General features: G+C 43.3%; 1 protein-coding gene across 1 annotated transcript in view; it reads left to right on the top strand.

Annotated features, from left to right (window-relative positions):
* KIF5C (kinesin family member 5C) overlaps positions 1-26,467 on the top strand; it is an 82,146-nt gene extending 55,679 nt beyond the window's left edge. The window contains exons 13-26 of the mRNA XM_059852504.1: positions 1,277-1,345; positions 4,668-4,874; positions 5,703-5,849; positions 8,852-9,040; positions 10,271-10,388; positions 10,961-11,037; positions 12,034-12,143; positions 12,939-13,040; positions 13,614-13,674; positions 14,012-14,083; positions 14,626-14,730; positions 18,089-18,305; positions 19,268-19,381; positions 22,531-26,467. Of these exons, the coding sequence (XP_059708487.1) occupies positions 1,277-1,345; positions 4,668-4,874; positions 5,703-5,849; positions 8,852-9,040; positions 10,271-10,388; positions 10,961-11,037; positions 12,034-12,143; positions 12,939-13,040; positions 13,614-13,674; positions 14,012-14,083; positions 14,626-14,730; positions 18,089-18,305; positions 19,268-19,374 (1,581 nt within the window). The 3' untranslated portion in view covers positions 19,375-19,381; positions 22,531-26,467. The remainder of the gene's footprint in view (positions 1-1,276; positions 1,346-4,667; positions 4,875-5,702; positions 5,850-8,851; positions 9,041-10,270; positions 10,389-10,960; positions 11,038-12,033; positions 12,144-12,938; positions 13,041-13,613; positions 13,675-14,011; positions 14,084-14,625; positions 14,731-18,088; positions 18,306-19,267; positions 19,382-22,530) is intronic.
* Positions 26,468-26,760: the final 293 nt, after the last annotated feature.

Raw genomic sequence — 26,760 nt, 5'->3', positions numbered from 1 at the left:
CAAATACTGCATAAAAGCAGATCCTGTCAGCTCTGCACCCCTTTCCCTGTGCAGACAGTGCTTGGGAGCACTCTCCAGGAAATCAGAGCCCAGTTTCCTGATAGTTGTGTTTGGGAGCACTCTCCAGGAAATCAGAGCCCAGTTTCCTGATAGTTGTGTTTGGGAGCACTCTCCAGGAAATCAGAGCCCAGTTTCCTGATAGTTGTGTTTGGGAGCACTCTCCAGGAAATCAGAGCCCAGTTTCCTGATAGTTTCAAGTCCAGGCTTTCCCTTTTCTTCAGTGATTCGTGTAAAATCCCTCAGCAAACTGTGGTGTCATCTTGGAGTCACCAGAGGGAAAAAATCCTAGAATTTTAAGGGAAATACACCCCATCCCCTTTTGTTTGTGTGGTTGGAGCTGCAGGCACAGCCCAAAAGGCTCATTTATTTGTTTATTTCTTTGCACAGCTGGAGGGACATCAGTGGCACTTAAAGCTCTCAGCAATTCCCTTCTCCAGCCATTAAGAGCTTTGGCTTGTGGGAAGATGAAAAGTGGGGGAAAAAAAGGCCCAGAAAAAGCCCATTCACCACCCTGGATGAGAGCAGCAAAAAAAAAAAAAAAAAAAAAAAAGGCAGCTCTCATCATGAATCAATTTTAGAATTCACTTGTAATTAGCAGGAAAATGGCAGCAAAAAGCCCAGTGTGTCCCTGCCTGTTCATACTGAGGTTGGGCTGTTTGTGGGCACAGAGGGATTGTGTTTAAACCTGAATTTTGGTCTCCCTGCACAGTCTGGTGGCACTGCTGAAAAGAGCAGTTTTCTGTAAGAAATGACAGCTTTTCTCTGATTGCACTCTCCAGCTTTTCCATATTGATCAGGAAAAGGAAAAAAAAAATTCAGCCATTGTTTCACTTTGCTCATCCAAAGCAGCAAAGCCCAGTGAATTATTGTGGAGGGAACTGGAGCAGGTTTGGGTTTTTCCTTAAGCATAATTTGACACAGGACTGTAGGAAATGAGAAAAGATATTTGATCCCAAACACAGGGATCCAAACCCCAAAATATCACCATTTGTACCAGTCCTGACAGCTTTTACTGCAGAGCTCTGTGTATATTTATTTATTTTTTATGGTGTATTTATGTACATTTATTTATGTGTATTTGGTTTTATCCCCCCTCATACCACTCAATCATGCACAAAGTTTTATTCCCCTTTCTTTCCTAGAAATAGGAAATAAAAAGTGATCAAACGAGAGCTGTGAAAAGAAATTAAAAATCTCCACCCCTGTTTCATTGCAGGATGATGAAATCAACCAGCAGAGCCAGCTGGCTGAAAAATTAAAGCAGCAAATGTTGGATCAAGAGGAGGTAAGGAACTAAAATAAATAAACCAGCCTAAAAATGCCTTTACATTTTGCTCCTGAGCCCCTTGTTTAATGATTCTGTCCCAGCTGTTCACGTGAACTGGCTAAAATTCAAGTGGAAAAGGTGTCAGCCAGGCTTCAACCTGAAATTTCATCATATTCTCATTAAGCCTTGATAAAAGTCCTTGAAATAACAATCCCTCCTGCTGGGAAGTGATGCTGGAGGTCCAAGGTAGGAGTGGGGCCAGGACTTTTCACTCCAAATGTGATTTTTGATGTGTCTGTGCCCATTCAGGTGTGCAGGCACGATGGACTACAGGCAGTCAGAGATTTCCTGAGATGCAATCACTAATTATCATTATTTTGGCCATTGGAGACAGCAATCTGTGAGATGGAAAACCCTGCTGCCCCAGATTTGCTGTGAAATCTTGGATTGCTCATTCAAGCATTTGATTGCACTGTTTCTGTCCCTAAAATGAATTTTTCTTGGGTTTGGGATGGAGAACCTGAGCAGTAAACTCAGCCAAGCCATTCCCTTCCGTGAGCAGTTCTGAGGATGCAAAATGAGGCAGTGACACCAAATTCCCCAAATGTTGCTGTGATATTTCTCAGGGATGGCTTTTGTTGTGTATCCAGGCCCTCAGGAAGGGTTTCCAAGGTGTTATTAGAGAAAAAAACAATTTATGAACTTGTGTTCATCACTCAGGGTTTACCTGCCCCCTCTGGGGACTTGGCTGGGGGAATCTCCAGCTTTGTTTTTATTTTATTTTATTTTTATTTTATTTTATTTTTAAATTTAATTTATTTATGATGAAGCTCCTCATTGTCTTGCCACAGCTTGATTTGATTGCCCTGTGCTGGGCAATTAATAATAATAATAATAATAATGCACTTGAATTGCATTATTATATTTATCTGATATAATAAATTTAAATGATATAAAATATATAATAGTTTTATTATATAATAACAATAATGTATGTTATGATACAAGAATATATTGTTGTATTATGGTATTTTATTATAATAATTTATTTCCTGATGTCTATTAGGAGTTTATTTGTGTCACCTCACTTCTCCCATCTTTTTCACACCCCTTTTCTCCCCTGAGGCTGAATTTCCCCCACACCTGTGCCTTTGTTTTGGGGTGATGTTCATCCCTCCTGCTTGGGAGCAGAATTATTCCTCACCTCCTGTTCCAGTGCCACCTCTGGAAGATCAATCAGCTTTTCTGTGCCCATTTCCCCCTTTTTTTTTGCACATTCCTAGTCCAGCTTTGCTAAATCCCAAAATCTCTGCACCTGGTGCTGTCCAGAGCCTTTTTCTGCCTGGTCCCAGCTCTTGAGCAGCCCTTACCTTGGAAGGAGAAGGTGATATTTTATTATTCAAAGGTGATATTTTGTTATTCAAAGGTGATATTTTATTATTCAAAGGCGATATTATTATTCAGAGGTGCTATTTCGTTATTCAAAGGTGATATTTTATTATTCAAGGTGGTTTTCCCCACATCAGCTGTCCCTGGAGAGGTGATGAGCTCACTGATCCACCAGCAGCTGCCTCACTCTGCTCCCCCTAATTAACCAGCCCTTAGTTCTGCTTGATTAAGGCAGCAGGTTAATTATAAACCTGCTGCAGATGAGGCTGATTTTGGGGCTTTTTGGTGCCTTTTCACCTCTGGCTGCTGCTTCAGGTGGGTGTTTGGGGGGATTCTGGGTATTCCATGCCCAGGTGGAACAGATCCATGGAGTGCTGCAGCCCTGGGCCTTTTTCCTGATTTACAGCTCCTCTTTATGATGGCTTTTTGGTGGTTTTTGGAAAGCTTGCTCCATTTTTCCACACCATATCAGCCAGAATCTCCTTGTTTATGCTGCAGGTGACGCTCACCACTCCTTGAAGCCACACAGAAAATTCCTGAAGTAAATGTAAATAATAGCTCCATCTGTGTTTAGCAGGAAGATGATTTGAAGCTATTTTGTTGTTAAAATATTTACATGCCATCTGGCTCTGGCAATCCAATGGCTTTTTCCATAACGTGAGTGCACTTCTGAGGCTGCAGCATTACCAGGGAGATAAATTTCCCTTGCATCTGAGTCCTCTCTGGGCACGTGCCAGCCTCCAGAGCTGCCTGCCTGCTTTCCTATTTTCTACAGGCACTCTGAGCCAAAAAAAAAAAAAAAGCAAAAGCCATTTCTTCTGGGACATTCTGCTTTTTGGGTGGTCTGCTTGACAGAAGTGGGTTTTTTTTTGCTGGGGGTCTCACTCAGCTGCTGGGTGGGCAGATCAGGAGAAATCCACCCTAAACACTTCAGCAGGGAAGGTTTTATTGCACTGTCTGCAATATTATACCAATCCATAACCCATATTTCCTGGGAAGGAGTAAATTCCGTGAATGAATGCCCCAACTTTGCTGTTGGGATGAGCAGGAGGCCCTCCCACATCTCCTGCACTGCTTTTATCTGTTCTAATTCCCTATCTGATGTTTTCATGCCATGTCAAGCCCTGGTTTTGTTATTATTCTTGAAAGTGCAGTATTAGCAATAAATGTTAGGCGTCCCTTTTATTTATTTTCACATCATCCTGCAGTGCAGGGCTGCTGGTGGGGCTGGGCTTGTGCTGAGGACAGCACAGCTGAATTTTCAAAGCTTGAACATCTCACAGAGTGTTGCTGCAAGGGCAAGGGACAGCGACCTCCCACAACCACTGAAACCTCAGCAGGAAGCAAACAGTAAATTGAAGTTTTCCCAGCTTGGAAACACTCCCTAAAGTGCGTGTGTGAAGTCAGTATTTTCTTCTGAGATGAATATTTTCCCTCAGCAAACAGGAGCAGCTAATCTGTCCTCAGCATCATCCTTCAGATGAGAACTGAGAATAATCATCTTAGGTTTGCTTATCAGAATATTTCTGTGAAGCCACGAGGTCTTTGAGGCTGCCTCAGAGAGCCCTTTCCCCCAGCTCAGCTCTGAGCCCTGAGCCTCTGGTGAAACATTTGACTTGGTGGGATTTTTTTTTTTTTTTTTTGCTCTGAGCTGCAGCACTGGATTGAGGGCAGAAAATGTCTTTGGAGCTCTGATACTGCTCAAAGTCAGTTTCTGTGCCTCAGTCTTGGGTCCTAATAGGATTTGATGAAGATTTTTCTCGTTGAAGTTCAGAGCTTTTTTTTGTGCTTCCTTCAAACGCTTTTATGCTGGAACTGCTGCTGTTTTCAGGATTTCTCACGATTTGTGCTCACTCTTTTTTCCCCCTCTTTGCCTGTATTTCTCCTTTTCAATACTGCCTTTTGAAGGAGTTTCGGGGTCACTCACTGCTGCTGTGCTATTCCTCCCCAGCTTTTGGCCTCCACCAGGAGGGATTATGAGAAGATCCAGGAGGAGCTGACTCGACTCCAGATCGAGAACGAGGCGGCCAAGGATGAAGTGAAGGAGGTGCTCCAAGCCCTGGAAGAGCTGGCTGTCAATTATGACCAGAAATCCCAGGAAGTGGAGGACAAAACCAGGACCAACGAGCAGCTGGCAGATGAGCTGGCACAGAAAAGTGTAAGAGCAGCTTGTTCACCCTCCTGGTTCTCTCCTTGCTCCCTAAGCATTCCCAAGGGGCTTCCCAAAAACCTGCTGGTGCCACCCTCTCTTCCCTGTCTCCATTAAACAACGAAATTAAGGGGATTCAGAAGCTGCTCTGTGGAAGGTGGTGGCAGATTGTGGCTCTTGCAGCAAGGGACTGGATGTGAGAAGTGGCCATCCTGTGTTTTGGATATTTAAAAGCTGTATTTTGCCAAGAGAGCTGTGAAAATCTGCCTCGTGCAAATGGCAGCGTTTTGTGGTTTTCTGGACTCTGTGCTGCGGAGCTGGGATTTTGCAGGGAGCCAGGGGATCTCAAGGAAGGAAGCAGGAAAAAAAATTAATCGGCTTTTTCAGCTCTGATGTGTCCTGATCTTAAGCAAAAAATGGGATCTGAGGAAAATCAAGATTGGTTTAGTAGCTTAAAGCACCCTTTTCCCTTAATTCATTACACCGACTTAAGGAGCCGTTGTTAACAGATCTGTTTCATTAAAGACTTTGTTATCTCCCCCAGTAAACCAGATTACCACGAAATCCATTGGAAAAAATTGAATTTTCTATCCCTCTCTACCTATTTCCCTGCGATTAACCTCCTTTGATGTATTATGCAAATCAGATTCTTAGCGGATTTGCTACATTTAATAGATCTAAAGTAGCCTTTGGTGGCAAGGGAGTTGTGAAAGTGGATTATGCCAAGGTGGAACTGGATGTGTCACTACATTGTGCCAGCAGGCATGAGGAAAACACCCCATGAAAACTGCCCAGCCTGCAGAGGGGAGGGTAATTCTTGTTCTCAAACCTTTCCAGAGTGCCCTGACAGCGACCCAGAGGGAGCTGGGCCAGTTGCAGGAGCTCAGCAACCACCAGAAGAAGAGAGCCACGGAAATCCTGAACCTGCTGCTGAAGGACCTGGGGGAGATCGGCGGAATCATCGGCACCAACGACGTGAAAACCGTGCGTGGCCTTTGTGCTTTGGCCTTTGGGCTTTGTGTTTGGGCTTTGTGCTTTGGGCTTTGTGCTTTGGGCTTTGGGCTTTGGGCTTTGTGCTTTGGGCTTTGTGCTTTAGGCTTTGGGCTTTGGGCTTTGGGCTGCCCCAGCTCCTCCTGCAGGGAGACACCCCAGCCAAGCAGGGAGTCCCACAGGGGCTCGCCTTGCAGGGGACTTAAAGCTCTTCTGGTTCCAAATCCCCTGCCTGGGACAGGGACACCTTCCCCTATCCCAGGCTGCTCCAGCCTGGCCTTGGGCACTGCCAGGGATCCAGGGGCAGCCCCAGCTGCTCTGGCAATCCCAGCCCAGCCAGGAATTCCCAGTTCCCAATCTCCCACCCATCCCTGCCCTCTGGCAGTGGGAGCCATTCCCTGGGTCCTGTCCCTCCAGCCCTTGTCCCCAGTCCCTCTCCAGCTCTCCTGGAGCCCCTTCAGGCCCTGCCAGGGGCTCTGAGCTCTCCCTGGAGCCTTCCCTTCTCCAGGGGAACATTCCCAGCTCTCCCAGGCTGGCTCCAGCCCTGGGAGCATCACAGGTGTGGAATGTGTGGATCCAGCAGTGCCTGTCCCAGGACACTCTGTGTGAATCCTGGCTGAGCACACAGGAGGACACTGCAGAGCTCTTTGTCTGGCTGGGAGTGATGCCTTGTGAAGGCTGCCCTAGAACAGAGACTAGACAGAGCTAAAGAATAAAGCAGGGATTTATCAAGAGGCCAGCTCAGTAAATACCCCAAGATATCAGAATTACGAATAGGAATAATAAAGGAATAACAAATCCCCTCCTTGAGGACTGGGAACTCATAAAAGAATGAGAAAATTCCATTCCTCTGCAGGGGAGCCAAGGTGTTGAGGCTGCAGGAAAACCAGGGAGGGGACAGGTGACAAAGCAGGACAGGGATTGTGACAGAGGTGATCCCACAGGAATGGGGGTGATGCCTTGTGCAGGCTGCCCCAGAGCAGAGGCTGGGCAGAGTCCCAGAATAAAGCAGGGATTGATTCCAGGATCTCCTCCATGGATCCACCTGGGGCAGCACCAGAGCCCAGCCAGGGCTGCCCCCAGGATGACCCAAAATGGCCCCATAATGCACGAGCGCTCCCGGGGTCTCTCCCTGGGATCAGCTCTGCTCCATTTGCACCTTGCAGTTCATTGTCCCAGCCCAGCTTTAGCCCAGGCACTCCCACCCTGCTCGTTTTTCTCTCTCCAGCCCACGGGGTTTGTGCTCCTGGGCTGAGATTTGGCTCATTTGTCCTTGGTGCCCAGCTGGAGCAGGAATTGTTTTGTCTCCCTGCTCTGAGCACAGAGCTCAGCAGCGCTGAGTGTGAAGCTCAGAGCTGCACACTGAAGCAGCACAGAGCCTGGAACACAGAAAAGCTAAACCTGAGGCATCAGGAGAGGCTCAGTGTCTGGGCTCACAGCTCCCACAGTTATTCCCAGCTCAGTTTTTGGGGCCAGAGCCCGTCTGAGAGTCGCTGAACTGATTAATGGGAGGTCTGGATTCCCCCCAAACAATACACACGTAGCCCAACTCCTTCCCTAGCTGGCATGACTCAGAATTCTCAGAATATGCAAATACTGACTTCTGAGGTGGCCAGTTTTTGATCTGAAGCTTGGTGCACGTTTTGGTCAGCCCTGCTTTGAGGTTTGCCTTTGTGTGGCTCTGTGGGGTTTGGGGATACAGTAGAGGAGGGGGCTGCTCACTTTGTCACATTTGTAGAAGAACAAAATGATGATTTCAAAGAAAATATTTGTATGGTCATTGCTAGATGGCAGCAATGGAAACTTTCCATGGCCTGGAGAAATCTCCTTGGTGGTGTTAATGCCATCCTTGTCTATTTAAAACCCCATGAAAAATAGCAGTGGTTGAAAGTGGCTAAATTCATTTTTGAGATGTATGAAAACTCCTTGCAGTACATTTTTCATACTTTTAGTTCACTTTTTGTTGTCCTCCTGCCAAGGCTCTCTCAGGCCAGCAGGAGCTCCAGCCTGTCCTGCTGCAGAGGACACAGTCCCTGCTGTCCCTGAGGTGCTGCAGATTGCAGCCTTCGGAGATGTCACAGCAGCCTCTGGTGGCCGCAGGAGCCGGGATGGGAGAGGAAATTCTGCAAATGGAGGCAGAGGCAGTTTGGTACAAGTTTTTGTAGGAACTGAGATGTCAGCACTTCAGGGGGCAGCTGCCAGTGAAAATCAGGCCAGACTGAGGAGCTTTTTGAGAGTAATTTCAAATTTGTTGGCAATTAGCATCTTTTCCAAGTGTGTCTAATCTCAGAGCAGACTGAAAATTTTGGAAGAAGTATCATTTTTCAGGATTTCTGGGAGAAGAAGCAGCACATGTTCCCTTCCCCTTGGCAGTGCTGGGAAAAAAGGGGAAGCAGATGAAGTTGAGCTGTGTTACTGCTCAGGGAGAACCTGCACAGCTCCCCAGTGGAATCTCCTGAGCTGGAAGGGACCCACAGGATCATGGATCCAGCTCCTGGCCCTGCACAGACACCCCAAAACCCCACCCTGGGCACCCTTGGCAGTGCTGTCCAAACCCTCCTGGAGCTCTTGGGAATGTGCCATTCCCTGGGGAGCCTGGGCAGTGCCAGCACCCTCTGGGGGAAGAGCCTTTCCCTGATGTCCATACCAATGCCTGGATATGATATTCCTTCACGCAAATGTGAAATATCCACGATAAATGAAATATACAAGATAAAAGGACAAATCAAATCAAAAAGTCTGAAGGAAGGTATCTCCTTAATGTAATAAGCACTCATTGCTTTGTGAAAAGATCCCAATTCTGATATTTCTGTCCTCCAAATCCGAGTTTTAAGTTTTCAGAAGTAGCTTATGCTCTTCTCCCCTGCTCCAAACTCTCTTTCTGAAATGGCCCCTGGCCTGTGAAGCCATGCCAAAGCGCAGAGCCAGCCTGCAGGCTGCTTCCCAGAGCAGGAGCAGCTCTGGGTGCGAGCGGCTGGCCCTCCCCGTGTGCTCAGTTGGCAGATGTGAACGGCGTGATCGAGGAGGAGTTCACCATGGCCAGGCTCTACATCAGCAAGATGAAGTCGGAGGTAAAGTCCCTGGTGAACAGGAGCAAGCAGCTGGAGAGTGCCCAGATGGACTCCAACAGGAAGATGAACGCCAGCGAGAGGGAGCTGGCAGCCTGCCAGCTCCTCATCTCCCAGGTGGGTCTGCTCCTGCCTGCTCCTGGCCCTGGGGCCCTCCCAGCTGGGCTGGTCTGAGGGTTTGGGGATGAGGTGGGAGGTGAGAATTTGGCTTGGAGCTTTCAGAAGGCTGATATATTATAATATCATATTATATTGTAATGTTATATATTATAATACAATAGTACATTGTAGTATTCTATAATACAATATTATAATATAATGTCATGTAATATAATATAATATAATATAATATAATATAATATAATATAATATAATATAATTATATTATATTATATTACATTATATTATAGTATATTCATATCATAGTATATCATATAATATAATATAATATAATATAATATAATTATATTATATTATATTACATTATATTATAGTATATTATATTATAGTATATTCATATCATAGTATATCATATTATATTATATTATATTATATTATATTATATTATATTATATTATATTATATTATATTATATTATATTATATTATATTATATAATATTATATCATATTATATTATATTATATCATATTATATTATATCATAATATATCATATTATATTATATTATAATATATTATATTATATTATAATATATCATATTATATTATATTATAATATATCAGCAATATAATATAATATAATATAATATAATATCACATTACATTATTCTAGTATATAATATTATATTATATCATATTATATCATATATCATATCATAGTATATAATAAATCATATTATATTATAGTATATTCATATCATAGGATATCATATTATATTATATATCATATCATATCCATTACATTATAGTACACTATAGTATATTACATTATATTACATTATATTTGATTATATTACATTATATTACATTACATTTTATTATATTTTATTATAGTATAGTATGATATATGATCGTATATGATTGATAGTATATGATATGATATCATTTTATATCATATCAAATCATATTATATTATATCATATTATATTATATTATATCATAGGATAGGATAGGATAGGATAGGATAGGATAGGATAGGATAGGATAGGATAGGATAGGATAGACTCTCTCTCAGCTCCTTCCCAGCCATCCTGCTCTGAGTTCTCCCAGCCATCCCCTCAGGATGTGGAAATTCCCTGTTTCCTCTCCCTTCCACGGGCCAGCTGTCCCTGGAGTCCCAGGGCAGGGCTGTGCTCTCCCGTCTCACCGCTGTTCCTTGTCCTTGAAGCACGAGGCGAAGATCAAATCCCTGACAGACTACATGCAGAACATGGAGCAGAAGAGGAGGCAGCTGGAGGAGTCCCAGGACTCCCTCAACGAGGAGCTGGCCAAGTTACGCGCTCAAGGTACCGCTCTGGGCCTCATCACTGCCATCCTAGGAGACTCAGTTTTGTGTCTTAATCATGTCAGAAACTATAAAAACCCCACACAGATCCTTTACCAAACAGCACCAGTCAGTCTTGCTGAATATGCTGTATAATTCTGGATTTCTGTAAATAAGGATTTATCTAAGTTTCAGTTGTCCCTCTGCAACATCCCTGCCTTGTTCCAAGGCAAGCTGCTTCCCTCAGATGTGCACAAGCTATGTCTTTCCCAGCTGACTTCAGTTTCAAGGCTTCCAATTTAATGTGGAAAATGTGTAGGTATCAAAAGGAGCTCTTGTAGCTTTGCTAAGCTCCTGGGTTATATCAATTTATAACCTTGCAGCCTTAAAATCTTCCTGGATTTCTGCACAAGGGATTTTCCCTCTCTGGGGAAGCAGCAGGTGGGGACAAGACTTTTTAATTTTTAAAAAATTTTTTTATCATCCCCTGCATTGTTAGAACAGAATCTCTATTCCATCCCCTGGAATAAATTAAACTTAATGAAAAATCTAAAATTTAAATTTAAAATTAAAACTGTCTACACCTTTATACAGAAAAGATGCACGAAGTCAGCTTCAAGGACAAGGAGAAGGAGCACCTGACACGACTCCAGGATGCAGAGGAGATGAAGGTAGCTTGGCACAGTGGAAATTTGGAAGGAATTTCTTGGTGAGATTGTTCATTGGGGTGGAATTTCGTCTTCCTGTTCACATGGTAAAAATTACATTGATTCACCTCTGTGTTACACTAATATTTTGCTGCTGGAGCTCTGCTGGAAGTCAATTTGCTCAGTAGTGAATGAGGCTGCTGGGGTTAATATCATTTAGGTACTTGTAAATTTGATTTTAAAAGAGGCTGCTTCCCCAAAGTTCTGCTGGAATTCTGATTATCTCCTGGAAATAATAGTAAAATATATAAACCCATTTTCTGGTATTTTTCCTTTGGAATGCCAGGAAATGTTTGCAATAATGAGTTGTTCTGATGGGGTTGCACACTGCAGACAAGGAAAAATACAGTTTTACAAGGAGGGTGATAGAGCTTTGCCAGCTGCAGAACTTTTCACTCCATTGTTAAAATTTTAAGTGATGAAAGCAGTTGTAAAGTGATTAAAGCAGTTGTGATTAAAGTGGTTGTACCTTACAGCTCCAAGGAAAAAAGCCAAGTTTGTGTTAGCAGTCTAAAGACATAAATTGAGTATTTTCCTGTTGCTTGAGGCATATTTACTCCTAGAATTTAAATTTAAAAACCAATTTCAATAGCAGGGCTGTGGATAAACAATTCTCAGAGGTTTGGGTTTTATTTCTGTCACAGGTAGAGCTGTACAAGTATTTCCTGGGTGGATGAATAGGGGAAATAAAAGAGGATTGGTGTAAAATCAGTGGCATTTGTGGCCAAGCCCTGGGTTTTCATGGGGTACTTTTTGCAAGAAAATTAGTCAAAATTGTTGTTTATCTGTTGCTAAAAACTGAATGAAAAGGTTGGACTAGCAGGCCCAGAGTTTAGTGGTGACAGAAGAAAATGCCAGGCAGATTCCTGGATGGATTTGGTGTTCCCCCTCAAATCCAGAGGCTGGGAAGAGGGAGCTGTGTGTCCCTGGCTGCTCTGACTCCCAGCTCTGTGTTTGCAGAAGGCTCTGGAGCAGCAGATGGAGAGCCACAGGGAAGCCCACCAGAAGCAGCTGTCCAGGCTGAGGGATGAGATCGAAGAGAAGCAGAAAACAATCGATGAAATCAGGGAGTAAGTTCACCCTCTCCAGCCCTCCTCTGTCCTGGGATGCTTTGGGCTTGGGTTGGTTAGGTTTGATGGATGTCTCTTTGCAAGCTCTGCCCTTACACGCAGCAGCCAACCCTGTAATTATTTTGCAGGGTGGATTACAGTGCCTAATTCTTTATTGGGGAGCTTTAACAAGGCCATAAAATTATAGGGAGCTTATAAAAAAGGGTGATGTTGCACCTGCAGGTCGGGAGGTGAGAGGAGCTTGGAGGAGGGCAGGTTTTAAAGGATCATGGGATCATTTGGGTTGGAAAATCCTTCAAGGTCGTCGAGTTCAGGCACCACTGAACCACGTCTCCAGGGAGGTTCTGAGATTCTCACAGTCCTGCCCCAGACCTTCTGAGAGTCTGGGTGACTCCAACAGCTCCCATTTTCACACATTTTTATATTTTTTTCCTCACTCACTAATGTGACTCTGTTATGCTTTGCTCCTGTGTTCTTCTTTTTCTAAAATCTAGTTGTTATTTTGTCATATTTATTGTGTATGGCCAAAGATTAATTCTAGGGAAATGAGGAAGCAAGGCAGAAAGATACCAACAACAATTTGGGCCCTCCTTTAAGGCAAACAAAGCAAACCACTGAATTTAGCCCTCCAATATTTTAAAATAATGTCCTCCAGGTTCTTTATGCTTCATTTCTTCCAGAGCTTTTCAGTAGAGAGTTACAGCTTTCCTTTTCCTCTGCCCAATCCCATTTTGTTTGTGGAGATTTACCTCCCTTCCTCCCGAGCTGGGCTGACTTTTCCTTTCACATTTCCAGCATGAACCAGAAGCTGCAGCTGGAACAGGAGAAGCTGAGTGCTGATTATGATAAATTAAAAATTGAGGACCAGGAAAGAGAAATGAAACTGGAGAAGCTCATGTAAGTGCACAGTTTGGTATCCCTGAACATCTTCATGTGTGGAAAACGTGCTAGGGAGAGGGATTTGTGTTGGAATATTCACACTGAAAATATGATTTTAGTAGCAAAGCCAGCAGGAGCTACTAACAAATAATTACCAATTACTCTCTATTTTTATACCACAAGCTTTTTAATAGTGGCTTTGACGACTACAAAAAGAGTTCATTACAGTTTTGATTTTATAAATATCCCAGCAAGTCTTAAATCTCTCCTTCCTTAATACACAGCAAAACAAGCATGAAAGAAGTTGGTAATTTTTGGTGGGGTTTGTTGATTTTTGGGGGGGGGTTAAAATCAGATGTTTGAGTAAAAAGCCTTTCCTGGAAATAAGAGAAAAATCCCATGTGTGGACACAAAGATGGAGGTGGTGACTTAGCCCTTCCAGGTGATAAAATTGGATATTTGGGGCAATCAAAAGCGTAATTAGAGATGTGCAATTTGCTGCCACTGCAGATGTGCTGCTCCAGGGGGGTGCTGGTTGATTCTCCTCTGTTTCTTGTGATTGATTTGTGTTCCATGTTGGGATCTTTCCAGACTCCTTAATGATAAAAGGGAACAAGCAAGAGAAGACCTTAAAGGGCTGGAGGAAACAGTGGTAGGTCTTAATTACACTTTATTCAGCTTTTCCCCCTATATCTGTATACCCTGGTGATAAATATTTTAATTTTTGAGTAAACAGCTTTGAACTACATAAATTAACATTAAAAAATGTTGTTTTTACCAATTTTGGAGAAATTGTTCTTTTCAGCGTGGTTTTGGGGCTGGCTGGGGTTTATTTTGTGGCATCCAGAGTGACTCCTAGAGAGAAAATCCAGAGTTCTTATCTCCTCTTACCAACTCAAATCCAAGGAGAACTTTTACACCAGAGCATCTGCTATGTCCTAGTCATTTGTGCTTTTCTAAAAATTATTGTTTTATTACTTTTATTCCAGGCAAGGGAGCTTCAGACTCTTCACAATCTGCGCAAGCTGTTTGTCCAGGATCTTACCACCCGTGTTAAAAAAGTAAAACTCTGCTCTTTTAAACCCAAATCTTCTCCTTTATGTGCAGCATTCTTGTGATTTGCTGGAAGCCTTTAGTGCATGCATTTACAAAATGGGATATTGCCTTTTTTAGTAGCAGTGAGAAACAAGATTAAAACTGTTCTGATGTTTATCAGCTTTTATTTGGTCCTAATTTGATAAGGAAAATGTTGGTGGGTGAGGGAAATAAACTTATCCAGTGCAGTTCAGCTACAAAATTCTCAAAGATGATGACCTTTAGAAATTATTTATGACTTGATTTGAACTATAACTATTTATAACTTGATTTTCCTATTCAGGATTCCCCCATACTTGTTCAGTAAATATAATTTTTTTTTTTTTTTTTTTTTTTGTGTAAGGGGAAATGTGATTCCTAAAAACCAAACAAAGAGTTAAAATAATTTCTCCTAAATTTGGAGCTCTGTAAGACTTTTCTGCCTTTGGGGAGCTCAGATTTCCCAAAGAGCTGAGCTTCTCCTTGAGTTTGTGCCTGGCTTTGCTGAGTGCTGCAATTTTGTGTGCAGAGTGTTGAACTGGATAGTGATGATGGAGGTGGAAGTGCTGCGCAGAAGCAGAAAATTTCCTTTCTTGAGAACAACCTGGAACAACTTACAAAGGTTCACAAACAGGTAAAGGCTCCTTTTCCCTCTTTTTTCCCTCTTTTTTCCCTCTTTTTTCCCTCTTTTTTCCCCTCCTTTTTCCCCTCCTTTTTCCCCTCCTTTTTCCCCTCCTTTTTCCCCTCCTTTTTCCCCTCCTTTTTCCCCTCCTTTTTCCCCTCCTTTTTCCCCTCCTTTTTTCCCTCCTTTTTCCCCCTCCTTTTTCCCCCTCCTTTTTCCCCCTCCTTTTTTCCCTCCTTTTTTCCTCCTTTCCACCTTCCTTCCTTTCTCTCCTTCCCTCCTCTCCCCTTTGCCTCCTATCCTTCCTGTCCTTCCTCCTCCTTTCCCTCCTTCCCTCCCTCCATCAAAACTTGCACTTTTGGAATATTTACAAGAGGAATGTTGGAAGGTAACCTGTCTGAGGAAAAGGTACCCAACAAACTCCTTGGGATCAGGAGTTAGAGCTGATCTTCCCACTCCCTGTACTTCTAGGAATGTGGTAGATAAGGACATTTTTTTTTCCTGTGAAAATAGATCTGTTTTGCCACTAGGAAATATAAAAAAAGCTGTTTTCTGCATCCCCACTTTGACTCCTGGCCTGAAGCTGCTCAGAGGCACCTTGGAGGTGGTTGGAGTGGGCTCAACCAGCAGGGTTTTCAATGAAAACAGTGGAATTGGGGTTTTCTGTGCAGCTAAAGGGCTGGTGCCTCCCTGAGGTGCTGATGTTGGTAATTTCTGGGCCTGTCCATTTATGTGTCCTCCCTCCTTTGTGGAATTCCAGTTTCATACAATCCCAGATCTGGAATTAAAGCCCATCCAGTCCCATGCTGCCATGTCCCACACTGTCCCAGGCTGCTCCAAGCCCTGTCCAGCCTGGCCTTGGACACTTCCAGGGATCCAGGGACAGCCCCAGCTGCTCTGGGCACCCTGTGCCAGGGCCTGCCCACCCTTGCAGGAAGAATTTCTCTCTAAAATCCCCTCTCCCACTATGCTGGAGCTGTGTCCCACCGTTCAGCATCACACCACAAAGCACTCAAGCTGTTTTGATTTCTTTTTTGAGCAGTGGCATAACACTGTGCACTGCACTCTCCTGATCTGTATTAGTGACCCACACTCCCAGATTTGCTTTAATTACTCCTGTGGAAGTGCCCAAAGAGCAGGAAGTGCTGGACTGTGACAAGTGTCTGCTAAGGTTTGGGGTTTTCAGATTCACAGGGAACAGATGGTTTCAAGACCTACTTTCTAAATGTGGAAACTGGGACATGTTCAGAGTGGTTCTTCTTTTACCATTTTGCCTTTTTTTTGCACTCGTTTCATGCATCTGCTGGGTTTCAAATATGGATTTTTATAGCTCTCATTAGCGTGTATTTACTCACAATCAACTTGAAATCCACATCTTGTAGGAAACTTGCAGAGAAAAGTGACATTGGACTTGATACCATCCTGCTTAGATCTTGTATCATAACTATTTCACACAACAAGGGTTCAGCACTTGCAGTAAAAGCACATTGTGACAATGTTTTTTTAGCTTGTTTGTGTTTTTCTCCAGCACTAAGCCTGGCCCAGCAGGTGCAAAATGCTCTGATTGTTAAACAACACACATCCTGTGTGAATGTCAGGACATGCTGTTGCTTTGCTGTATTATTAATGTGATTGTTAATCCACTTTTCTCTCCAGAAGAGGGAGAGTCACTCCTTTGGAGCAGATTTCTGTGGACTTCCAGCAGTGGTGTAATCTGTTCAGTAGAAATTGGGCTGGATTTTCTGCCCGTTTGCATCAGTTTTGTGTTTGTTCAAAACCAATCCTCTCGTGGCTGTTGCTGCGTGGGAGGTCAGATGTGATTTGTGTAATTGATAGACCTCGCTCAGCTTCATGTTAAACCGAGGAAGTGCACAAATTCAAAGTTGCATAGAATCATTATATTTGTAGCTACAGGCCTAAAAGGGATTTCTTAGTGAATTCCCAGTTTTCCCATGTGGCTGAGTAGGGAACACATCAGAAGTGATGAATTTGGAAGTGATCCCTGGTGTTGTTGTGAGATGTATTCAGCCATTATTATTTTAAAATAATGAGGTGATCAAGGACTTGCAAAATCCTGGAGATTTCTGTGTTCTGAGGAATTGTAGAGTTTCTGCTGCAGTTTTGGATGTGTAGAGAAGCACATCTGGCTGTCAAGTGCTCTGCAGTATCAGGGTTGGTTTTGGAGTCCTCATCTTTCAGGATCAGATCTGTGGAATCTTGTTGACTGGAATAAACTCTATTTTTCTTTGCTCTTTCTGAACAGTTAAAATGAATATCACTCCTCAGCCAGAGAAGTGAATTTTATGAGTAAGACTGAGCTTGGACGATGCTCTCAGGCACAGGGTGGGATTGCTGGGGTGCCCTGTGTGGGGTAAGGAGCTGGACTTGATCCTTGTGGGTCCATTCCAGCTCAGGACACTCTAAATTTCTATGTAACTTAGGATTTTTACATAAATTTCTGGAATAAACCTGTTTAATTTTAGTACATGACATATGCAGAGCATGGTGGTGTTTTCTCTCTGTGAGGGGACTTTTCCCACCATTTCTCTGAGGAGATTTTCGCCCCTTTCTTTTGACCTTGTTGGGTCCATTCCAGCTCAGGACATTCTAAATTTTTCTTTAAACTAAGCTTTTCACAATAATTTCTGGGAGAAATCTGTTTAATTTTTAGTATATGAAGAGTGTAGAGCAACCAGTGGCATTGCCTCCTTCCCCGTGAGGGGACTTTTCCCGCCATTTCTCTGAGGAGATTTTTGCCACTTTCTTTTGACCTTGTGGATCCATTCCAATTAAGACATTCTAAATTTCTCTTTAACCTAAGCTTTTCACAATAATTTTTGGTATACATTGGTTTAATTTTAGTACATGACACATGGAGAGCACGGTGGCGTTTTCACTCTGTGAGGGGACTTTTCCTGCCATTTCTCTGAGGAGATTTTTACCACTTTCTTTTGACCTTGTTGGTCCATTCCAGCTCAGGACATTCTAAATTTCTCTTTAAACTAAGCTTTTCACAATAATTTCTGGGAGAAATCTGTTTAGTTTTAGTATATGAGGAGTGTAGAGCAACCAGTGGCATTGCCTCCTTCCCTGTGAGGGGACTTTTCCCGCCATTTCTCTGAGGTGGTTTTTACCACTTTCTTTTGACCTTGTTGGTCCATTCCAGCTCAGGACATTCTAAATTTCTCTTTAACCTAAGTTTTCACATTGATTTCTGGGAGAAATCTGTTTAATTTTAGTGTATGAGGAGTGTAGAGCAACCAGTGGCATTTCCTCCTTCCCCGTGAGGGGACTTTTCCCGCCATTTCTCTGAGGAGATTTTCGCCCCTTTCTTTTTACCTCCTTTAACTTTGCACGGCTTTCCCTGCAGCTGGTACGTGATAATGCAGATCTTCGTTGCGAGCTTCCTAAGCTGGAGAAACGCCTTCGAGCTACGGCAGAGAGAGTTAAGGCCCTGGAGAGTGCACTGAAGGAGGCCAAGGAAAACGCCATGCGCGACCGCAAGCGCTACCAGCAGGAGGTGGATCGCATTAAGGAGGCCGTGAGAGCCAAAAACATGGCCCGGAGAGCACACTCTGCCCAAATTGGTGAGGACATGGAGCTAAAGGGGCTGCTCATGTGCTTCAGGCTGGGGCTGGTTGCTGGGGGTTCAGTGGAGGGAGAAAAAAATAGGGGCTGCTTCTCCTGTGCTGCACAGGAATCTTCAAAGGCCTCGGGTTTTTTTCATGGAATTTGCCCCACCTCGAGTTTAAAGAGGCTCTGTGTTCCACTGGGTAAATAAAGGGGCATAATGGGTCTTGTGTGCCCTTCTAGTGACCTGAAAACTTGTCTCCTTAAATTAGTCGCTCACTTTCTTCCTCCTCCTCCCCCTACATGCTCCCTTTCTGCTTTCATTCTTTCCTTGCCTTTCTGGACCTTGTCCATTTCTCTTTTTTCCCCCTGATTACTCCTCCATGTGATTCAATTCCAAAAAAATCTTCCTTTGTACTTCAGATATTGATATATCTCCAAGGCACAATGCAATGTGTGCACACAACAGAGGAATGGGGCAATTCTTGGAATGATTTGTTGGGATTAAAAAGGATAATAATTTAGATGGAGATGACAATATTGGGGTATTAAATCCCGAGGGAGAACCACACAGCACAAAGTGTCACCTCCTGAATGCTTCCTCTTGTAGGGAGCCATCCAAGCTTTGTCTTGACATCTTCTGGAATGGTGTAAATTGGACATAAAAATTGCCTCACTGCCCACCAAGTGACTTCCCTGTGTTGTTGGACAGTCCAGAATCTTTGTAGATCCAATGCATGGGAAGGTGGAAGGGCTCTGCCAGCAGGAAAAAGGATCTGCCAGCAGGAAAAAGGATCTGCCAGCAGGAAAACGGGTGTATTTGTTGTTGGCCAAAGCAGGGAGTGCTGTGTTCTGCACAGCTGGATCAGAAACCACTGAGTTGGGAAGCAATGGGGTTTCCCTTGGAGGAGAAGGGGAGGTGGGAAGCTAAAATGGGAAAGGTAAAATGTCCTGTTTGGTCCCTCCTTCCCCTGTGCAGCCAAGCCCATCCGCCCTGGTCACTACCCTGCGTCTTCTCCGACGGCCGTCCACGCCATCCGAGGGGGAGGGATGTCCAACTCCAGCTACTACCACAACACCAAATAAACGAGAGGTAAGGCCAGAGTAACTTACTCACCTCTTCTCCCACTGATCACTCAGTTCCCTTACATTTCATCTTGCTTTTAGGAGACCCACAGTAATTTTTTTTCTATTTTTAGTAGTTGTTTGTTGATAATTACAATACTCATTAATTGAGTGCCTGTTAAGTGGCTTTGCCAGCTGCTGAGGAGAGGTTTTATTTTAATGACTTAGCACTTTAAAGTTTTTTTAAAAACTGCTCTGGTAAATCTGGACTGAAATTCACAAACAGAGGTATGAAACTCTTGTAGTAAAAATACAGATCCAGAGGTTCCTTCTGCCAGCATCAACTTCTGCTTTCTGTACCATGGATGTGTTTCCATGTTGGGGTATCCCAGCCTGGGATAGGGGTAGAGCAGCTTTCAGTGGCAGCAAGAGACATATTCAAATTTGAGTGTCATCATTGGGCACACTTTGCACTCTTAGTTCTCTTCATGGAAAAAAAAACAAAACAAAAAACCTAAATATTTTACTTTAATTGCCAGGGCTTGAGAGTTTCTCCTAAGCAAAAGATGAGCAGCATATTCCCAGGACACTGTTCCATGGACTCCATCCTGCCATTTCTTTCTTTAAATGCTCATTGGAGAGATTTTATAAATATAATATATATATTATAATATAAATAAATGCTTATTGGAGAGGTTTTAAATCTGCATTGTTTTAGACGATCACTTTATGCCACAGACATGCCAAGAGCTGGATGGCAGTGAGTGGCTGTGAAAAGCAGCCTGGGGACAGCAAACTTGTCCCTCCAAGTCTGGCTTTTTGCCTTCCTTGAGGATTAATTCTGTCGCACAACTCTCTTCATGGTCTGTGGTCTCCTCGAGGCATTCTTGGGTGTTTTTAGCTTTTTTTTGGGAATGTTTCATGTCAGGCTTGCATGCCAAGCATCCATCACGCCACACTCAAGCTGTTATTGTGCTGGGGGATTGTTCCTGCTCATTGTGTTTGCCATGAGCTTCCAGCAACAAATATTTCCTCTGTGGATAAATTAGGGCAAGGCTTTGCTGAGTGGTTTTGTCCATTCTGGTCTGAAATTGGCTTTTCCACCTCAGGAGTGAGGTGCCTCTGTCCATCTGCTCCATCGCATTCCCACCTCTGTGACCTGGCAAAGAGTGGGGTACAGAGCCTTGTCAAAGATTTCTAAACATTTCCTGTAACAGCTACTCTGAGGGGGAAAAGCTGCCACCTGCCTCAAATAAATGCACCTTTAATTTACCAGCTGCAGTGAAATGAAGAGTCAGACTCAAACAGGCCACAGTTGTCAAGTGAACAACTGTAGATTAATAAAAGATATTAATAAAATAACCCCACTTCAAACCAGATGGGTTTGTAATAACAAGGCAGGACTGTGGAAGTCAAGGAAAAGCAATCAGGAGGCATAAAATACTCACCAGGTATTTCAGATGCTGAGGTTTAGATTTGAGGGCTGTGGAGATGAGCAGCTTCAGGCCAGGTTGCAGAGGAGCACCAAGGAAAATGAGGCTGGAGAAAAAGAAGATGGAAGATCTCAGGAGAAACTGGATAAAGTTATGGACTTGGGGTTTCTGGAAAAGAATTAGGAAAAAATCAGGAAACCAAATGGCAGCCCTAGAGGCTGGAATGAAACCATTTCAACAGTGTGTTCTAGATTTCTGCTCATATCCAGAAATAAGTGTGGAAGGTGTAGTCCAGGAAGGCTGGGAAGTGACTGGAGAAGGTCAGTTCTCCTCAGTTTTGGTCCTTTGGTTAAGAATTTTATTGGCAAATTCCAACTATTTGGCTGCCAAAATTGGGAGTATCTGAGTAAGCTGAATTCTGATCTTGCATGGAAACCCAGGGGTCTGAGTGAGGGTGTTAGTAAAGGTGCTGCCAGCGCAGGGAGAACTTCATCCAGATTATTTCCTGATTATTGTTGAGACGTTCCTGGGCTCTGCAGAAAGTGCTTTGGAGTGGGGCAGTTCTACCCAGCTGGCACTAGAACAAAACTCTCATTTATAGTCATTTAACAGCAGAGAAATGAAATGGAGGTTCCTATTTCAACATTTGCTGAGGAGAGATTGATCTTGTGTTCATTCATTATTCACCATAAAGATAAAAGACACTTTGTGCTGTTACACTGGTCAGTGGCTATGATTGATTAACCCAGCAGATGGAAGAGAAAGAAATGTGGGTTTTAATAAAATGTGCTTGTTTAATGTGCATCTATAAAATTATAGAATATATTTTTATAATATTGTCATGATATTATATAGAAAATATTTCAGGCATTTCTGTAAACACTTATTTTATACATGTGTATATATATCAGGAAAATATCTCTGTCAGGAGACAAGGATTGGTTTGAATTTTTATTTTTTCATCCTTTTGATTTCATAATTTTCAAATTGTGCTGCTGTTACTTCCCTCCCTATATTTCATGAGATAAACACACACCAGCTCTTCAGCACATCCGATGAGCCAAGAGAAAAATCCCATGAAAGGAACAGAAAATTAAAAGGGGGGGAAAAAGAAGTTAGACCTTTAGATGGTGTTTGTGGGAAATGGATTTGTAGAAAATTCTTAAAACTCGATAGAAGGTTCACACAGGATGTATCTGTATGTAAACTTTGAGATAAGAAATGTTGATTTAGAAATACCACAGAATAGGACAGACATTGTTGAGAGAGAAATGGAACTAGAAATAAGTTTCAAAGGATAGTTTTGTAGAAAAGATTAGATACTTTGGAGAAATAGAACTATGAAAGCTGTATTGTATTAGGACTCATGAGGGGTAATTTTAGATGATTGGCTTTAAGGTGTTTGTAGCATGGTGTGGTAAAAGCTGATAGGCCAAGAAATGTTTCTAGTGTATTGCAATTAGGAAATAGTTGGGTTTTGATTGTGCTGGTGTGAATTGTAATACTTGCTGAGAATTTTCTACAGATCCATTTCCCACAGTGTTTGGGTGAGGCATAATTCCAGGCTGCAGGCAGCAGACAGCGAATTCCATCAGGAGAACTGGCTCATTTTGTGGGACCCAAATTCCATCGTTTTTTAAACGTGACTGCAGTTCTTTGTTTGCTGCCCGTCCCGTTTGGCTGCTCTGCTTTCCAATCCCCCAAACCCGCTAATTTCCCTTCCTTTTCTCGCTCTCTCTGGCAGGTCAGTTCCACTTAGCATGTTAAGGACTGTCATTAAGTCACATTAGTTTCTTTTTTGCCCCTCTCCACCCGGGTCCACGTCCCGTCCATCCCGCGCTTCCCACGGCCGCCGGCGACGCCCCGCTCCAGGTACTCCGAGCTTCGTAGGATCTCCACGTGTACAGAAGTGTCCAGCTCAGCTCCTCCAGATCCTCGTACGGTGTCTGGAACATTCCCACCTCAGTAAGGATCATAGGGAGTCTGCCACTCCGAATTCCACGACCCCTTGGCGCTGCTTAGGTTGGGGCTTCTCCACTCAGAGTGATGCTTTTTGTTTTTTTCCTCCCGAGTCCTCCGTTGGCATCGGTAATTCCCGACTTCTGGCATCAAGGAATTATTTACTCAATGACCAAGTGCCATCAAAGGCAGGTGATTGTGCTCTGTCATGACTGATTTCCTGTATAATATACATATTATTTTATATTTTTAGGGGATGAAAATGTGCTGCTATGTGGTTTAATTTTACTGCTTAACATTTTCAGAAGGAAATTTCCCCAAAGAACCATTTGTAATATCCTGATTTAAAAAAAAAAAATAATAATCTTTGGACTGTATAAAATAACCTTTATTGCGGTACCTGGTAAAGAACAAACGGGATGCAGAGAAATCTGTTAGTATAGATGTAGGATTTGAAGTTTGGTAGTTCCATGAATTTATCTGTGTGACCTGTTTCAAAATTAAGCTCCTATTCCCTTGTAGTTCTCCCTACAGTGGTGGGTTTTCCTGGAGTGGGATGGCTTAGCCACGTGTTTGTAAGAGTTGTTCCCTAGGAATTTTTGAAGGATTTCAGAGTGCTGTGGAAATCTTGCCTTGGAAAATCTGACAAGCATCTCCCCCCTCCCCCTTTCCCCAGACAAGCCCTGATCTGTTCACACCAGAGTTCAGATCCCAGAGGGAACAGTCCCCTACCAGAACAAAGAAAATAAAATCTCCCAAACCCTTCCTTTAAAAAAATCCTGAAGGAGGTGAGAGTTGTACACTCGAGCTGTTGTTTGCAGACCAAATTTGGGAATTTTTTTTCTGAGATGTGAGGAGCACATTTCAAGGGGAAGGGAATGTCTTTTTAAGCCACTATATCCTCTCATCCTGTGGAAGGTCCAGAGGGAAGGGAAAGCCTTCCCTGGATCTGTCAGACAGCAAATTTCCATCTTCCCAGCAAGGGGGCACTGGAATTGCTCTGGGAAGGTTCTGCTGGCAGGCAGGAGGTGCTACTCCTCCTCCTCCTCCTCCTCCTCCTCCTCCTCCTCCTCCTCCTCCTCCTCCTCCTCCCTCCCTCCCTCCCCATCTCCTGGGGCAGGTGGGACTCCAGGAAGCCGGGATTCCAGGAAGGCTCCGGGAAGCTGGAATTCCAGGAAGGCTCCGGCCGAGAGTAGCTCTCTGGTCTTCTTTTGCAGACGTTTCCTCTTCTTTCATTTGAGATTGACTGGGATTTTTTTAATTTCTGAATGTGTAGGTGTAGAACTCTTCAGTTCCATAGAGCGTTTTGGAAGATTGTGAGTTGACTTTAGATATTTTTTTTCTACTGAAATTAGGGTGTTGCAAAGCAAGTTGAACTTAATTTAACTGTTTTTTGGGTTTTTTTGTTTTTGTTTGTTTTTTTTTTAATGTTGCACTATTTTGGGGAAGCATTTTGCTAAACATATTTAACGAAGTTGCAGATTTGCATGTATTTAATTTATTTTGTATTTTCCAAAGTTTTATATTTTCTTTCGTTACGTGCATGTGCACTGCCAGAAGAATGAACTGTGAACTTGCCATATGCAATCTTTAATAAAATCACTAACTCAGAACTACTCTGTGCTATCTTACCAGCTGGTGAGAGCTGAGCTTTCTACTATGAATTAATAATCCTTGTTTTGGTTCTAGGAAAAGATCCCAAGCTTATTTGCTGGCAACGATTTTTGTACTGTAGGCAAACTTTTTGTTGTGTCTCTCAGAGTTTGGTACGGAATTCTATTGTAAATGCAGCATTCATGACCACAAAAAGGTCTGGATTCCTCAAGGCATCTCCAGGAATTTTCTGGGGACAGTTCTGCCAGCTCCCTGCAGCTTGAGGGAGAAGTGAACTTGGACATCTCTTCCTCATGCTGGTGCTGATCAGCCAGTCAGTGCCACCAGCAGCAAAACGATGAAGTTTCTCCAAGTTCTCTTTTACACCAACACTGCAGGAGGACTTTCAGCAATGCCCCAAAGATGCCTTAGGCTAAAATCCTCAAAATTAAATACCTGAGATATTTAATAGTTGGAAATTACAAATTCTCAGTTGAACATACTCTGCTTGTATCAATTTTTATTTTTGAAGCCTATTTTAATTAGGCAACTTCAGTTTGTACTGCGTGTTGTATATTCAACTTTTGTACCATTTCTAAGGCTTTCACATTTTATATCTGGAAAGGAAAACCACACATCTGCTCTGCAGAGAGCAGAACCTGTCTCTTGCTGTTTCCTGAGCCCATCTTTCTTTCTTTGCTCTTTGAGTGTTGTGTTCTATTTATTCCAGGCTCATTTTTAAAGTTGTGGTTTGTACAGCGCAAATGAAATTTCACATCCAAAAATGTCATGCATGGGACAAATTGGGGTGGAAATACCATTCCCAAATGGAAAACGGATTTCAGATGGAACTAAAGTGCATATTGTTCTTTTTGCTAGTAATTGAAAAGTATTTCTGGCTCACTTGAGCTTCTCTTATTGATATGTTCAAATATCTTGTGTTTGTCCTTGAGTTCACGTTTCATCGACTTGTTTTCTGGAAAGCAAGGAAAGTTTTAAGCTTGGAAAGACCTTGGCTGATGCATTTTTAAGTTTTGTATTAAACTCAACAAGGGTGAGAGTTCGATTATCCTGAAGATGCTGAAAACTTAAAAACAAGTCACCAAAAATATTTTGCTACAACAATTCCTGCCCACAGAGCCTTGAGTAGCTTTTCAAATTCACTTTATAAAGCCTAATGGACTGAGATGCACATTTGTCTGAAATCTTTATAAATTATAGGATCATGGCATGGTTTGGTTGGAAGGGATTTTAAAGATCAGCTGATTCCACTCCCTGCCATGGCAGGAACACTTTCCACTATCCCAGGCTGCTCCAATGTCCAGCCTGGCCTTGGACACTCCCAGGGATCCAGGGGCAGCCACAGCTGCTCTGGGCACCCTGTGCCAGGGCCTGCCACCCTCACAGCATTCCTTCCCAAAATCCCATCTAACCCTGCCCTAAGGCTTGAAAATAAACGAAATCAAGAATTTTAATTAGAACACGGTTTTATTCCAAGAACTGTTTAAATAATGGCGATGAAGGTCCGAAAGAAAAGGGCTCATCAGATCCCCCTTGCTGGAGGAGAAATACCTCACCTAACCATGACTGAAGTACTCCTTCACAGGGGAAAAAAGAGGGAAACAGACGGGCAGGATAATCTGAATCTCCCCTTGCTTTGACTCGAGTCCTGCGGGTGCCTGCAGGAGCCGCGCCGGGCAGCGGCGCCATCCGCTGTGCGGGATGGAGCCACGGGCTGAGGCACTCTGTAGATTTATCCCTGTCTAGTTTGTAAAGTGTGTAACGTGTACTGCAGATGTGTATTCTCTGGGCTCTATGTATCTTTACAGTAGTGTTCAATTTAGGAGAAAAAAAAAAGAGAAAAACAAAAGAAAAAAAAAGAAATAAATGGTGGACACGTTTTACTGGTAACAAGGGGAAATTTTTTTTTTTTTTTTGCCATTGCATCAAATGATGCTGAACTGTATTAAACCCTTGATAGCAGACCTGAACCCTCCTCCCCCCCCAGCCCGTGGAGAGAAGTCTTTTATCTTCGTGCTGAAGTTCTGTCGGAGATGGATGGATACACTGGCAGACTGCATGATGTATCATTCGAAATCCGTTACAGTGGAAAATAAAACTGAACTGAACTCTGCCGTGTGGGCCTGGTGTGACACGGGACAGGGCACTCCGAGCAGCAGTGACAGCTCCCTGTGACAGGGATAGGACTGAGGGAATGGCTGGAGCTGTTTAGGGTGGGTGTCAGGGAAAGACTCTTCCCCCAGAGGGTGCTGGCACGGCCCAGGCTCCCCAGGGAATGGCACATTCCCAAGAGCTCCAGGAGGGTTTGGACAGCACTGCCAGGGGTGCCCAGGGTGGGGTTTTGGGATGTCTGTGCAGGGCCAGGAGCTGGATCCATGATCCTGTGGGTCCCTTCCAGCTC

The sequence above is a fragment of the Haemorhous mexicanus genome, chromosome 8 (assembly GCF_027477595.1).
Source record: "Haemorhous mexicanus isolate bHaeMex1 chromosome 8, bHaeMex1.pri, whole genome shotgun sequence".
Classification (NCBI taxonomy): domain Eukaryota; kingdom Metazoa; phylum Chordata; class Aves; order Passeriformes; family Fringillidae; genus Haemorhous; species Haemorhous mexicanus.
This window is presented reverse-complemented; position numbering and strand designations above follow the sequence as displayed.